The sequence below is a fragment of the Ambystoma mexicanum genome, chromosome 3q, assembly GCF_040938575.1.
Source record: "Ambystoma mexicanum isolate Mex_15411 chromosome 3q, UKY_AmexF1_1, whole genome shotgun sequence".
In the NCBI taxonomy this organism is placed as follows: domain Eukaryota; kingdom Metazoa; phylum Chordata; class Amphibia; order Caudata; family Ambystomatidae; genus Ambystoma; species Ambystoma mexicanum.
In genome coordinates, this window is record NC_090926.1 from 1,092,085,050 (window position 1) to 1,092,101,401 (window position 16,352).

General features: G+C 42.5%; 1 protein-coding gene across 2 annotated transcripts in view; it reads right to left on the minus strand.

Annotated features, from left to right (window-relative positions):
• Positions 1 to 16,352, minus strand: part of LOC138447635 (coagulation factor XI-like) — a 160,654-nt gene that overhangs the window by 65,567 nt on the left and 78,735 nt on the right. For both annotated transcript variants that reach the window (XM_069603840.1, XM_069603841.1), the window contains exons 3-5: positions 13,925 to 14,072; positions 9,602 to 9,720; positions 4,812 to 4,974 (exon numbers count right to left, since the gene is read on the minus strand). In XM_069603840.1, coding sequence (XP_069459941.1) covers positions 4,812 to 4,974; positions 9,602 to 9,720; positions 13,925 to 14,072 — 430 coding nt within the window. The remainder of the gene's footprint in view (positions 1 to 4,811; positions 4,975 to 9,601; positions 9,721 to 13,924; positions 14,073 to 16,352) is intronic.

Genomic DNA, 16,352 nt, shown 5'->3' on the forward strand with positions numbered 1-16,352 from the left:
TCATCTACTTTGCCCCAATAGCCCATTTGATCTCCTCCATCTCTCCTAACTTCCAGTGTTATGTGGATGACACGCAGCCTTCCTTCAAGCTTCCCTTCTCTGCCTCCTCCTCTTCCTCTCTCATTCATGACTGTCTGTATGCTTTTCAGGCATGGTGCTCTGCTTATGATATCTGCCTTAATGCCAGTAAGACTGAGATCCTTCTCATTGGGGCCCCAGTTCCCTCCTTCCCTCCTAAATCTCCGCCCGTCCTCAATGGGACCCCTCCCCTGTCCCTCCGTTGAGGCATAAACCTGGTGTCATCTTCTACAAGAAGGCCCACTTTCAGCTACAACTCCTCAGAGGCATTCCCCATTTCCTCACCTTCCATCAGAAACTCAATGTCTCAAGAGCTCTAGTCCTCTCCAGGCTGGACTATTACAACTGCCTCTTCCTCAATCAGCCTAACTCCTCACTTGTAATGGGTTATTTATAACGCACTTAATACCCAGAGGTTTCTAAGCGCAGACCCGGGGATCGAACATGTGTTGCTCAGCGTTGTGTGGTTTCAAGATGAGCACGTTGTTCCTGAGCTATTCTCCCCAGACCATCGCCTCGTTCAACCAATTAAGAATAGAACTGCAAGACTTATCCTTGGCCTCAAGCCTAGGAACCACATCTCTCCAGTCCTAGAATCTCTCCACTGGCTCCCAGTCGCTGCGAGGATCAAGTTCAAGACTTTCTGCATCATCCACAAGGCTTTCTGGGGCCTTCTGACCCCACTACATCCAACTCCCTTACCCTAAATACCTCCCTGCTAGAGCCCTTCGTTCTTCGAGCTGCAACTCTCTGCAGATCAGTCTCTTTTCCAAGCAGAGAATGGGCAGGGGATATCTCCTCAGGGGCCTCCCTCTGGAATGGCCTCCCTGCCCCTTTCAGACTTGAGCCGGATCTCCTTAAGTTCCAGAAGCTTCTCAAGACCCTCCTTTTCTCTTCATCCTTCACTCTCCCCCTCCACTGCTAATGTTCCCCTCTGCCTCTTGACTGGCTGCCTGGTTCCTTCAGATTCCTACAGGACACCAGGCCTTTCTTGACCAGTCTCCTCCTGCACTCGGTCTCCCCTGAACCACCCCCAACCTGCACTTGCCCTACCGGCTCCATCACACTGCACTATCCTGGCTGAGCATGCACCCCTGATCCCCTCTAGCCCCATCTCTCACACTTAGCACATGGACCTTTCTTCCCCTGCACTCACTGCATCCCCTGGCACTGTCCACTTGGCCTCCCCGGGCACTTACTTGAACCATGGGTCCTTCCGCCCTGACTGACACTTTGCCCCTCCCCCACATTTCTTGTTACTGCACCTGCACGATCTGAATGTCACAAGGACTAGTAGGACTGTGTGTTTTGTCATCCCTGTTACCCCCCCTTGTCTTGTGGCCGCCTAGAAACACATTGTGTTTATGTGCATTAAAATACCCAATAGATACATAAAATAAATAAATAGTGAGATAATGGCTCTAATTGCCAGGAACATCTTGCTGGGCACATATTAGCATGAGCATTGCGAAGGGTTTAACCAACTTAAAGCTGGTGCCCAACTTGAAGTGGACGGGAGCGTACTAATGAGATTATCTATACACCTCACACCTACGGGCTGGACCTTTAATGGCCCATGCACATAGATCTGTATTAGCCTCACTAGGTCCAGAGTAACTGCCCATCAAATCACATGCGAGTATATTAATTAGGGACTTTCCACATTTACCCTATAGAAATGCCATGAAGCCCACAGATGGGTGCTGCTGGTTGGGGGTCGTGCTGTGTCCAGAGGTCCTTTAGTCCTGTGGCCCTGGGGCCAACTACAGAGGGTGTTTGCCTTTGTGCTACACCTTATTCTGCAATGGGTTAATGCAAAAGAAATGTGCTTGCATTATAGGCGATGGACGTATATTGACCTATGTAGGTTATTGTATTAATCTGAACCTAAGGTGCTCATTTGGGTACCACCAGAGCAAGTGTTGAAATATTTTTCGTAGTGTTACTGTGAATTGTGATTTAAATGGAGCATAGTCTTTGGAGTAGATAAGAGGGATGTTGTGTCATTGAGGCCATGATGGGCTAGACTTGACTCGCTTGTGTCGAAACGCAATATGGGATTTTTGTTCTCCATTCCCCTTTGCTGACAGGTCCAGAGGCAAATTAACTCCCCAAACTGGGAAGCTAGACTCAAACTGAAATGTCATGCACAGGGTTTCAACAAACTCAATATTTTGCATTACCTACTATCAAGCACAGTAGCCATTCACTGCTAACCCCGAATGGCGCAGAGCATGCAGTGACCTGCTATGCTTATATGTGGTTGTATGTGCTTCATTGTAATATAGAGGTTTCAGCACTCAACTCTCAACAGAGGGCGAGATTTTAACCTGTCTGCCAATGCTCCTTTGTTTGTGAACTGTTATGACTAAAATGCTCTATTATGGCCTACACAAAAAACAAATGAATTATAATATGATAATTTGTGCAAAGTATAATTTTACATTTTACCCAAAGGACGGACACTTATTTGCTTTGAGAGGAGTTGCCAGGGGTAAGGATAGATACAAAATCAAGACATCTGGTTAAGACCGCTGGTTACCCAAGGGAGTCTGGAGTGATTAAATCTATATAGAATTAGATTAATGATGCCCTTCTGCAGTGCATGTCCCATAGCAGTATTTAGTGCCAATGTCTATAGCCTGTTAATGCGACAAAAATAAAGGTTAGTTAAACACGCTGAAGTGGGTCAAACAGAGGACAGATTTGACTTTTAAATTCTGCCTAATGATGATATGTTTGAGGCTGAAACAGATCCCCTCTGCCAGGCATTTCATTCTGAAATATGTGCCCCAGGTTTTAAGTACCTTCTGTCAAATAATAATGTATTGATTATTCCCACAGCTAATGTTCTTTGCCAGAATCAAGCATGCAATGCAAAGATACCCTTATGAATGATGAGCTGGGTTTTTTACACAGCCCACCAATGTTTAACACCTCTAGGTTAACAACTAAGAATCGTCCTCTGGTGTTTGAGAAGAGGCAGGGGAATTGAATGTGGACTAACACTTTCCTTGGTGCCTGTGCTAAGAGAGATGAGGAGGTGGAGTCACTGTACATTAGCTAGGACTATCAGTCCTATGGAGCAATCTGAGCAGATGCAATGCGTGTATACACAGACTCAAATGACCAATCAGTCATATGGATCTCAACTGACAGCTTGCCCACTGGGAGTAACCTCTAGTGTCTTTTTATGTGTATCTCTACTGGCTCAGCCATATTATCGACCTTAATTTGTGCCTTTGTTAAATGGTTGAAATGTTTAAGAAATGTGTAGCATTGGTGGTGATGTCCAGCATGAAGATGTAGGTGTTTCAAAACCTTCATGCCAAGGAGACACCACCACTCGTGGATGGCCTGGAATTAGGAAAACGGGAAACACTGGTGGGACAGTTGTGTGCAGATTTTTGCAGCACCACTTAGCATCTACTTCAGGAGTTTTCATACCCAGAAGCTATGTGTCACGGCAACAATATCTCCATCCTAGCAGTGACCTTACAGCATGAGCAGCCCATAGCTCCAGGGAACATAGCGAAGCGTCTGCATCAAATGGACCAACACATTCTCAAGAGTTGTAGGTGGAAGGAGTTGATGCAGACCTGGATGGATGTCATCCTTTACCTTTTCTTTTGTAATATCTGGATTTTATTTCCACATCACTGCATATTTTTCTGTGCCTGCTGTCAGTGATATTATGGTATCAGGTAATACAATTGTGGCAAAAAATGTCGCCAGTAAAAGAAATTGCGGCAAAAATGCAGTGATTCGACCCGGTAAAGGTGTACCCCATTATACGATTTAAGGGGAGCGGTGGCTGCGGGGGTGTCCCCCGCTCTCCTTAAATGGTATCATGGGTACGAGGGTTGCAGGGGTGTCCCCCGCATCCTTTACATGATTGTGGTGCAAAAAACCATGGCATTTTTTGCCACGATATTTTGTATTCACAGCCATTTTTGCTGCAATTTTAAGACATGGAACCGATATTATGGGGTTTTGAAAATGATTGCAAGATTCTCTACAATAGATGCTACGAAAAAGTGATAGTCACACTTTTGCATTGTGATATTTCAGTGTCTACTTTTTTTTGTGGAAGAACTTCCCCTGTTTCGACGTCCAGCAATAAGACAATGACCACCTTACTGCCTTGGCCGAGAAATTAAGTGATGACTAATTATGTCATATGAAGGTTTTTGTGGAAAATGACTCAAGTTTTATTCTTGCCTGGACAGGCAGCCAGCGTGTGGATGTGCACACAGATAAGATAGATTTAAGTCTTTTAAACTAAATACAAAGTTATATTGCCCATCACATTTAAACATTTTGTGTCACTGTTGGATCTGTTATGTAAACAATCTACAGAAAATCTATCATTAAGGGTGACTGGCCCAATTAGACACATTTATATTTTCTATTTAGGGGTTTGAAGTCTGTCTATACTCTTTTCTGTCCCTAAAAAATTCCATCCATTTCCAACTTTTTAATGGCCAGCATCCATGACTCTATTTGTCATTCCATACAGTGAAATCTCTTTGGTAACATTCCCTACTCGCACTTAATTGATGCACTTAATAGATGCACACTTCTCATTGTATACTGTACTGTATACACATGAGTCTGTGTATCGCCTTGATATGAACTGCATAGCCGATTCCTAGATTGTTGATATAGACAGTTTAATCATTCAACAAAGTAGAATGATGTGGCACAGCAACGGCTGACTACTGTGTACTTACCGCAATTCAGGTGCAGGATTGTAATTCTGTGTGACGTAGGTAAAGAACTGGCAGTCTGGGGAGTTGGTGCAAGCATCTTGGCATTCAGTAGGGTTTTCTGTAGTGATAGCTCTGATATCACTACCAAGGAAATCGATGTTTGTGTAGGTTTTTTGGAAACAACCTCAAGGAAAGAAATATTAAAATATCAATTGTTAGCACATTTAGGTTTTATGGAGGAAAACTATGCACAAAAAAATATTATTCTAGGCAGCGGCAGAAAAACAAAAATCCCGACGGGTCTTTGGCCCTGATGAAAAGGCATTGCAGATAGTGGGCAAGAGAGATAGAGTTATCCATTTGAAGAAAGAAGAAGGTTCTGCTGTAAATTACATATAGAAAGAAACATGTCACCAGAAGCGGAACCTTGCACCCAGGTACTCTCAAAGTAACTCATATTTCTTGAAATAGTCCTGCGTGCGATTCTAAAAATGAGTCACCTGCTCAGGTAAACTTACAGAAAGGCCCACGTTTATTGTGTAAAAGCATTTTCAGATTGTAGATTTATTTGAAAACAATGAACAACTAATTTGCTATGTGTTTAAATAAGCAAATATTAGTTATTATTAAGAAATGTAACCAGTGTCCTTGAGTGTAATTCTTTATTATAAACCAATAATTGTAACACACCCTGTGTGAGATCCAAATAAATCAGTGTTAGGCAATGTGTTTCTGATCAATGTATCCTTCATCAGGAGTGTTAGTCTGGAATTTGATATAGAAAGAAGTATTCAGCCACATCATTGTTGCAACATTATCTTGCCTCTTTATAGAAAAAAGAACCCTCTACAACCTCTCTAAACACATCTTGTTGCAAGCTGGCTTGTTCCAGAAATTAATCGTAGTTCACCCCAAGGCTTTAATTTTTCAATGACATCATGTACTGTCTTCTGTGGGTGTGAATTAAGGTTAATACCAAGTTCCATAGGAAACTAGAAAATACAATTGTTAATAACTTATGGCTTGCATGATGGATTTGGCTAATATTTGGCAAACAAAAGGTATGCCTGCCCTACCCCTTCACATCCCCACTCCCCCTCAGACTGAACATTTTTAGAAAGATTATTTAAAAAATGAAAAAGTTATTAAGAAACCAAACGAATGCTGTTTTTGGTCGATTCATTTTCCCATAGAGAAAAATTCAAAATGGCTTTGCAGCGCACAGCAAAAAACACTGGACAAAATTGAACCTGGTATGGTACAACTTGGGCACTAAGCGTTGACTCTATTTATTTGGGAAGGGGGTCTGTCCTTATTCCGTCCAGTAGTTAATGGTGAATGGGTTTCCTCTTCTGCCAGAATTATAGCTACATTTTTTCCCATGGTGATTTGCAGCAGAGAGGCTGAGAGGCATATTAGAAATGTCCCCCCCAAATTCTATTGATGATTGGATTTGGATGACATTTTCAAATCAAAACGGGGTTGTCAAGGGCCCCCAATCTTTTGGGAACAAAATATAATAAAATGAAAAAGTTATTAAGAAAACAAAACACCCCAGTTTCACAGATTTTAGCCCATTCATTTTCACATAGACAAAAAGTGCAGTTTTTGAACAGCCGTAGCTCAAAAACCGCTGGGCAGATTTGGACCAAATAAGAAACAAATTAGGTGCAAAGCATGTACTTACATTTCTTGACTGGTTTGGGGTAAATCCATTCAGTCGTTTTTAAAATATTTGACAGAGAAGGGGCTGCCCCTTTCTGCTTAAAACCTTTATGTCAGCCTTGGTGCTTTTTACAGCAGAGAGGCAGAGCAAAGCTAATAACGTTTGACTTGCTGGTTGGATTTGGATGTAATTTTCAATCAAAAAGTTTGTCAAGAGCCCCATTAAACTGGAAATTATGCTTACAAGTCCTTAGAAAATGGCCCGTCTCGGTGAAATGTACTCCCAGCAACCATATCGTTTGGTGAAATTACTGTGGGAAATTCCCACAGGCAACACTGCCAAAACTTAATTAAGGTTGTTAGTCTCTACAAACTTTAATGAAGAATGTCCTAAGCATGGCAGGTATTTATTTAGTAATCTAATGATCTGCAGCAATTAAAATATATTCAAACTTCACACTGCTCAATGTGTTTCATATTGTTAGATTCATATTCAATATTTTGCACAGTGTTACTATATTTCCATGAAATACATGTGATTCTCACAATCATTTTTTGATTGATTTGATGAAATTATGGATGTTCCAAACTGACCTGGGTAAACTGGATTCTGATTTATGGGTCCCCCTAGATCCTCATGAGGTTCTGAGGTGACAAACAAATATCCACAGGTCACTTGGGGCATCCACATAATGCCAAACAAGCAGTGATTTTCCGGAGGTATGCCCTATCTTTCCACGCTTAACAAATATCTTTTAATGGAAAATTGTGAGGGTGGTGGATACTCTCCACAGGCTCATGGCCTGCTCCATTTGGACACATCCATTTGTCCGACCTGCACTAGAAATATGCCGATATCATATATATAAAGCTGAAAACAGACTTTCTTCCATGTCAACATTTCTGCTAGCTATATGGGAAATTTGCTTTGTTATAGGTCTAATTTAGCTGCAAAGGTTGGGTTAAAAAAAAAACCTGAACAACTTAATTCCAGTAAAAACCAAGACTCTATAGTAAGGGAAGGTGTTAGTTAAATAATCCACTCCTCGATCGAAGTGAACACTGGAAAGGAAATGTGCCAGTCCTATGATGAGCACGAAACATTCATTGCAATTTCCACTTTTGCAATGGTCAAACGACAACACTCACTGCAAACACAGTACGGTGCTCCACCAGAGAGAATCATTTGCCTAATGTGCTAAAGAAAAAAATGCAATGGCATTGCATTTTTTTCTTTAGCACATTAGGCTCTCATGGTCATGGTCATGGTCAAAAGATATGACCAACTCCACTCTCCTCTCCCTTGAGCTTTGCTGCTCGATTGCTTCATTCTTTTATGATGAAATTGATCAAATCCATAATCAGATCATGCAGAGTGATACCCTTGCATTTTGTTTTCACCCTGTTTGCTGTTTGCTTTTTGTTTGCCCAAGTGAGCTACAAGGATTTCCTCTTCAATCTAAAACATATATCTTTGCCTGGTAAAAATCATTATAATTCCTATGTGCAATTCTCAACATTGTCAATGTCCTCTTAGCCGCCGGGTGATATCACCTGCCTTTAGTTATTCCAGGACGACCCCCTACTTATGAAACCCTCACTTTACCTAATAGCCAAGCATATGTCTAGCCCATTCCGTTATTGATTTTGGTGGTCAAAACTACAGAGACATTATTGAAGTTTCTCACTACCCTGAGCTTCAGCAGGTTAGAATTTTCCCCTCTAGGAACAGAAAGTTGGTGATGCACTATTTCATGGACTTTAGTAGAACAGCAGATAGTAACTGCACTGGACTTTTCTTCATCCGTTTGCCCTTGTGTAACACTGTTGACCATGTGTGATGGCTGCTGGGCAGACTGAAGGGGGTGGGGTTGGGTTGGGGGTACTGCCCTTGCCTGGATCCAGTGTTTTTTGACTAATAAATTGCAATCCATTGCTTTGTCCCTGTGCACTCCCAGTCCTCGCCCTACACTGTGTGAAGTTCCTTAAGGATCCTTACTGTCTCTGATTATTTGTAATCTTCATATATGGCCACTGGCTTGCCTCAGCCATTCATTTGGACTCTTTAGGGTCTGTTTTCATTCCTTAAGCTATGAACAGCAATCCTGCTCCATGAACACTGTGACCAGGTGTCATGAGCGGATAACATCTCAAGCGGTGCACTGGTCATGAGCGAGTGGACAGGCACCAACAGTTGGGGGCAGCAAAGAGCCTATGGCGATGAATGTAGCACCAAACACAGCAGCAGGCTTTTTGTGTCAAATTTCTTGGTTTTATAATTGATCATAATATGGCCTTTTAACCAAAGTTCAATGACGTTTTGAGTTCTTCAGTATATTGTTTGAAGATTTTGTAGAAACCCCTACCCATTTAAGATCCATCCTCCCAGAATGGGTATGCATTAGTGCAATTCTCTCTATTGCTGGTTTTCCCCCAGCCCTCCTTGTAGGAACTCTCTAGGAAATCAAGAATAACACTGCCTACCTTTTTGGGGCACCTATGTCTGTATCACTCCGCTTCTGTGTCAGTTTCATGGACTTGTTATGTATTATCCTTAAGTGCTAAGGGTGTGTATGTTCGTCATGAATCAGATAAGTAATCATAGTAGGCTATTACCCACCCCGTAATTAATTAAACCAATGAACCTTGACATGACATGATAAAAAGCCCCCAGACGAATGACGATGTTCATGAAACAAACAAATGGGAAGGTTCTCAACATCGCTTCCTGTCTGACCTGCTCTATTAGCAATAATGCAGGTCAGATCTGGTTTGCACTATTGATACCTCGCAAGACTTCACGTTATAATGATTTTTTGTAAATAGCCTGGCAACTCCGTTTTTATTCAACACCACACAACTGTCCTGGCCATTCAAATAAACTCCCATGGCCTTAAATGTCCTCATTCATTTTTCTGTGCAAACGGTTTGCCAAGGCCTTGATGAATATTTGCATCAAACGTTGACTCAGTACATTTCAGGAGATAATAAAATGGATACCCATGCATTGAGGTGCATAGAAGCGAGATGAATCCTGCACGAAGACCTATATATAAACCTAACATTACTATTTAAATGATTATGATTTAAAAGGAAGGAATCAGCCGCTTGATTACAAGGTGAAAGATAAAGGCGGCAATACTTACTGAGTCCACTTATGTCTGTTACAGCTGAAGAATCCAGCGCAAACCCAGATACCGCGTTTGCCAGTGAGTTTCTGACCAGTGGGACTCCATTATCGGTGCGCTTCAGGAAACAGGAAAACCTGCATGGGAAGAACAGGCGCAGTCACACAGGGCAGTATCACATGCACTTTAACCTTCATGATATCAGAGACTCTGACATCACTGAAGACAGGAAGCTACATAAAGTACAGCAACTGACATGGAAAAAAGGCAATTTTAATTTAATCCCCAACAATAACTTTGGATATTATAACAGGAGTAGGGTTTCCAGGTCATGCACACTTGAGTCTCAACTATCATCCCTAGCTGTCCCCTTATACCAACTCAGTTGCGATCTCTTTGACATGTGTGTCAACAGCACTCATTGCCTCTCTGTGTCCTTTTGAGTGGACAAGGACCCCATTGGATGTCATAGCACCCTGGGCAACTCTCTAACCACCAGGGCTCATGTAGTGATATAAATAAGTGTGTGAAATAAAGTTCATGCCCTGGAGGGAGAGTCCAAGCCAAGCCATTATATTTTCTACCCACTAGTATAAGCCTTCTCTATGAAGTTCTACGTATGCTTATAGTCGGGGCTTTAAGTGGGCCAGGGATAGCTGGGGCAGAGCCTGGGCAGTCCCCACAAATTGCTTTTGAGGTCTCCTTCAACTAGCCCCAGATGCGCCAACCACCTCAGGCAGCGCTTTCATTAAAATGGTGCATGGTTAAGGGGCTGCCTATGGGTTCGGCACATCTAATTAGGAAAATAGGAGCGGTGGAAGCACCATGAAGTCTGATAGCAGTGCTCCCTTTTATTGTGTTTCTATATCAGAAACACCAAGATCGCAGACAGCCTTTTAACCACACAGCTAAATTGAGTTAAATGGCTGCCTCAGTGGATTGGAGCCTCTCAGGAAGAAACAAAAGAAGAAGCGGGGTCGACTGATAACAAGCTTTTTGGTGCCCCTTCCTCTCCTTTTGCTCCTTTTCTTTCTTAATCACAGGCTCCTAACCCCTGCAAGAACACCAACAGTATGATTTTAGTGCATGTGCCTCTCCTGCTTGGCTCCCATTGCCTGGGAGCCAATCAATTGCCGGAGCCACATATCCCTCAGCCCTGCCACCCAACCAAACCATACCACTCCCCGAGCTGAGTCCCTTCCTCTAGTCGTCCTCCGACTTCAAGCACTGCATATAGTGATGCCTTGTGAATTAAGATTTGTAGAAGTGTAATTTATTTACATTGTATTAGAATGTTAGTTAGGCAATCTAACATTTAATTACTTTCATTTGTAGTTCCTCTTTTGTCCAATCAATAGTTTTATATTTAGTGTGGATGTCTGGGGTAAACCAGCCTAAAACAGCATCACTTAGCTTTGAGGGGAAAGTGCTGTTCCTAAGCTTTTCTCTTCAACAAGAAGTCTATTTATTCGGTAATCGTTGATCTTAGAACATGTTTTGTCCCTTATACATGGTAGGGCTTGGTAAATTCCCAAATAAATAATTTTAGAAGCCGTTTGATTACTTAGTCAGTGCTTAAGAAATTGCATTAATTTGTAACCCATCCAAAACCTGTTTTTCAAAAGGCCTGCAAAATATGCCTTGTAGTACACGTGATACAGTAGTTCCACATGTCCAATGGACAAGTAAAGTTCATACCCCACTCCAGCTCCAGGGCTGGGCTGCTTTGTCACACGACCATCATACAGTGTTTCAAAAAGTTCAAAGAGCTGGCAATAGCTTGTGATATAAACATAGTACTTGGAATTATAATTCTATTAATGCCAACAGGAATATTGCAATTATTATTATTAGCTACATTACTACTTTTATTAGTGTTGTTATTTTTCAAATTTTTAAAACTATGCACTACGAACTAATGCAAAGCAGATGCTATTTATCTGTTTGGAGTGGTGTGCTGCCAATGATCTCTGCCTTAATGCCAGTAAAACGGAGATCCTCCTCATCGGAACACCAGCTCCCTCCGTTCCTCGCTCTTTCTGGCCACCCAACCTGGGCCCTATTCCTGCTCGAACCTGTGAGGCTTAGAACCTTGGGGTCATCCTCCACTCCACCCTTTTCTTCTCTCCTCACATCTCCAACATCTCTGAGAAGTCAAACTATCGGCTGCACCTCCTCAGAGTTGTTCTTCCTTTCCACACATTCCCCCAAAAGCACACTCTCTCCAGAGCTTTGGTCCTCTCAAGCTGAACTACTGCAACAGCCTCTTTCTAAATCTTCCTGCCTTTACTTCCACTGCAACTCATGCAAACCAGGACTGCGAGACTTGTCCTTGTCCTCAAGCCCAGGGATTGTATCTCTCCAGCTCGTAAATCTCTTCATTGGCTCCCAGTGGTGGCAAGAATAAAGTTCAAGACCATCTGCACCGTCCACAAGGCTTTCTGGGGCCTGGGACCACACTACCTCCAACTCTCTCTTCCTAAGTATCTCCTATCTCAAGCTCTCCTCTCATCCTCCTCCAACTCTCTGAGGGTCAGTCCCTTTTCCAAGCGAGAGTTGGGGGCAGATTTATTTCTTCGGTGAGGGCCTCCCACTAAAACAGTCTCCCTGTCTTCCTCGAACTCGAGCAGAACCATCTCCTATTCCGAGGCAACTCAAGACCTTCCACTTTGCTTCCCCTTTCTCTCTTCCTCTCCCTTGCTGATGACCCATCTGCTCCACGCACTGGTCACCTGACCACCTCCTGAATTTGGGTCCAGGTCCTTACCTATCCAGTTGCACCTTGCACTACCTCTTGGCTCCCCCAGCTCTTGTGGTCTGTATCTGTAACCCTACAGTCCCCTCTCTCTGCACTTATGAGCCACCCACTTTCGGAATACCTGCACTGAGCCACCCACTGCTTGTACTTTTGATTACCTGCCTTTCTCCATCCCCCTTTTGCACTTCTCATCGTCCCCTTCCCACTTCTCCTCGTCCCCATCCCTGCACGTGCGCAATCTGAATGACACCAGGCCTAGTAAGACCATTGTTTTGTCCTCCCTCTGTTCCCGCCCTTGTCTTGTCGCACCTAGAAACACTGTAGAGACGCATTATAAATGCCATATCAGATCTTGATAAGCATGTTTTCATTTGACAAAACATTGACAGAACAGGAGCCATTAGTGAGACACAAATCAAGGTTACAATTGATTGATTTGGATAAACAAGCTGAGGTTCAGCACAGATGTGTCTTTCTGTACATTTGACTTGCTAAATGTGAATGATGGCATAAATGAGCCACCGGCAAGTCCTGTTGTGGCACAGGCAGCAAATGCCTGCATGGCATGAGTGTGGGGAGTGCAAGGACATGGGGAAATTATTTGAGTGTATGTTTCTATCCAAGAATGCCCTCCTCCCCTATTTCCACTCATATTATGTTTGTGATCGACATTAATTGTCACAAGCCAAAACCTAAAAATTAGGGACTAGTACACTCGATTTCTACCAGTGCCAACATTTAACGAGCTTGGCTCAGACTGGCTCAACATCCAACTGCATGCATTTTATCCCTACGCCCACAGATTCTCTTCCATTGACCCTACCACCTGTTGATCATGCCCAGGTCAATCCTACATAACGACAGGAACCTATCGGCTTGCAAGCATCGCCAGAGGCATAGAAGGAATAGCCAATAGGAGACATTTGCAGAGAAGTGCAAACCAGGAACAACACACTAAGCAGGTAATATCTTTCTGGTTCGGGGACTTTACTGGCTAATCCGGGCCTGAGTGCGACCATATCCATATGAGAGTAGGAGGCGGTGAAGGGAACGAAAGGTGCTTCTAATGATTCTGGTGGCTAACTGCCTTGATGGCTGGTGTCTTTCACTCGTGACTGCCTTTGTTTACCAACGACCTTTCATTCCACTTCACTGATTATGTTTCTCTCAGTGGGCCACAGACGTTCCAACTTGGCCTGACCTCGACAAATCTTCAGCTCATGAGTTAATAAAGGAGATGGTACAGGAGCCGCAATGTACATGCCTTCACATAATGAGTTATGACACTCAATACAGAATGAGGCTGCGATTCTTGTACCATGTCCTTGGTCTGACATTGGGCCAGTGTATGCAATTAGGACACTGTTGCTTGCTGTTTAGGACACCATCAGAATATTGCCATAAATGCACTCAAACAATCAAACTTGACCGTATTTTAAGGGAGTCGGGGCACTTTTTGCCTGGGATGGCATGCATTCTTTTACTGACCCAGGCTGATGTATGTTTCTCTATTATATTACATACTAAAGCCACAGATATTTATGCAGACGAATACATGTTTTCCATTTATACTCAACCAGTACCTGGGAATATTAGGGAGATTTGCGACAAATGTGAAAAAGGTGCATCGAGGATGGGAAGTGCAAAAGACCTGGCAGCATTGCGCGTCCGGGGCCAGAATTCTCTGTATGTCACTTCCGGGAAAGTCAATGCCCACAAGGAGAGAATCATCTGAAAAACAGACACAACTGGAGTTTATGCATAAACACTTGGACCTGCAATGAACTTGTGTAGTCACATATGTCGTAGGATAATTATTACAAACAAAAACAGAGCCAGATTAATAGGAACACTTGTTTCCTGTGACATTAAACTATACCCACTGCTAAGCAGTGAGTAGTGTATCAAGATAAGTATAAACGACATATTCCCTTTTTTCGGCATTTACTGTAATTAGACAGTTCCTTATAATGTGCATCAGAATAGCAAAGGAAGCATAAGGGCAGAACACATTGTTCCCATCATAGAAGACCATTACATTGTGGTGACAAAGAGTTGAACACCCTTCCATGTCCAAATGGAGGGCAGAACAACTTTGGAAGAACCAAATGCCTGCACGTTTATTTTGTAAAAGGAGTTTGCTTCTAGGTAATATCCTGGATCCTTGAGGCTCCTTTCAGAGAGTTGGAAGATAGACAGATGTATGCAGACACAGCACTTGTGTGGTTGTTCCTGTGCAATACTGCCTTTCCACCTTCCGCCTTTGTGGAGCTGAGACATGTATACACACGCCTCACACTCACCTGTACATGACTTAGTGTGTCCTAGATCAATGCACCTGCAGCGGGTGTCAGAGCATATGTTGTCATTACCATACAGGTAGATTGAGAGGAAAATGGTGACTTTGTTGGGTATTGTGTCTGGATTTCAGAAATATAACTTAGTATACCTTTACCTTTCATCAGCATCTCTGATCCTACACCCACTATTTCACAATCCCACCCCAACATTGTAGGGACAACAAATAGACTGTGTTTGGGATTAATATTTGATTTATTTAATGAAAGTAAAATACTAAAACCAATGGTGGTCCCCTAACTACACACTGGAGAGGTCACCAACAATGTTAGACAATCACAGACAGCATGTCTAAATAAAGAGGAATTAATCTGCCTGTACAAATCTCACTAAATTATACAAAACACACACCCATTTGTCAAAATCAAATCTAGTTATCTATACATTCTTAAGTAACAATATGCAATTCAATTTTAACATTTCCATTTGTTGGCTAGTGTGTGTTAAAAATAACCATAAACAATAGACTACTCAGTTTACTTTAGTTTGGTAGAATGCCAAATCACTAAAGGTGCTTTACTTTCTAATGGCAAGTGGTGCAATCAGAGAAAGATTTTACAAAGATCATCAACATCACATGTACATGAAGTTTCATTTACAAGGCCTCATTTGTGTAATACTCTTACATATGTGTATGGCGCTGTGGGCGTGCATGTAAAATACAAACTATGGTAGGTTGCACTAAAGACCTGTAGGTTTACGGACGCTGTGCTTGCAGTTTTAGAGCGCACAGGATATTGGATCGTTTACAACCCAAACATGAATTTATAATTTTCGGAACTATCCTCCCAATTCCCCTGGACGCTTTGGGTCTATTTAATTCAGGGACCTCTCTCTTCTGCGCAATGTCATTAGAAAGATTTCCATAGCCATATTGAATTGCATCATTTTCTGAGGATAGAAATATAACCCCATCTCATTCCGCTAGAATAGCATGGCTGTACTCAGAATTTCTCTTTTTATATAATTATTTTTTCCACGGTTGAAAATGTAATAACGTACTGTAAAACTGTGAAGTGCTGTACACCAGTTCACAATTATATTTTCAGAAAACCTAGATGAAAACAGAGCGTTTGATTTGCTTAACTATTGTGAAAAGAAACTCTGCATGTTTGCACAGAAAATGCTATCCATTCAGTATAAATGAGTTCCCCACCAGCTTTAAATATGGTAAGAAAGCAAGGTACATTTTGCACTGACGATGCTACAGTATTCTGTTTGAAATCAGTCTCCCGGTGTCTTCCCATCAGTCCCCCGTGACATGGCCATTTTACAGCTCAAGACAGTTGTCAGCTGGACCCACCAATCTCTGCTTCCCTCTCACAGAACTTGGTCTGCTTTAGGCAAAGTATTGCATTTGTATTGTATTTGGTTATTTATATAGCACTCTTTCCCCACATTCCTAGGAACTTGTGTGGCCTTCTTTTCGGTTGGAAAGCCCTCGGTGACCGTTGTCAGTGTGGTGGAAAATTCTAAAGAGTTTAGCTTATGAGATGCATGTGTGCATTTTGCCTGTCTAGGACTTGGGTGGCTGGCAAGGCTCGACTAAGCATCCCAAAGAGAGGTCAGGCATGTGGATGCTGTTGAGGGTTTGCATTAGATTGCTATTGTTGAGAGAGTCGATGTGTGGCCAGCTATAACAGGTTCCTTTCA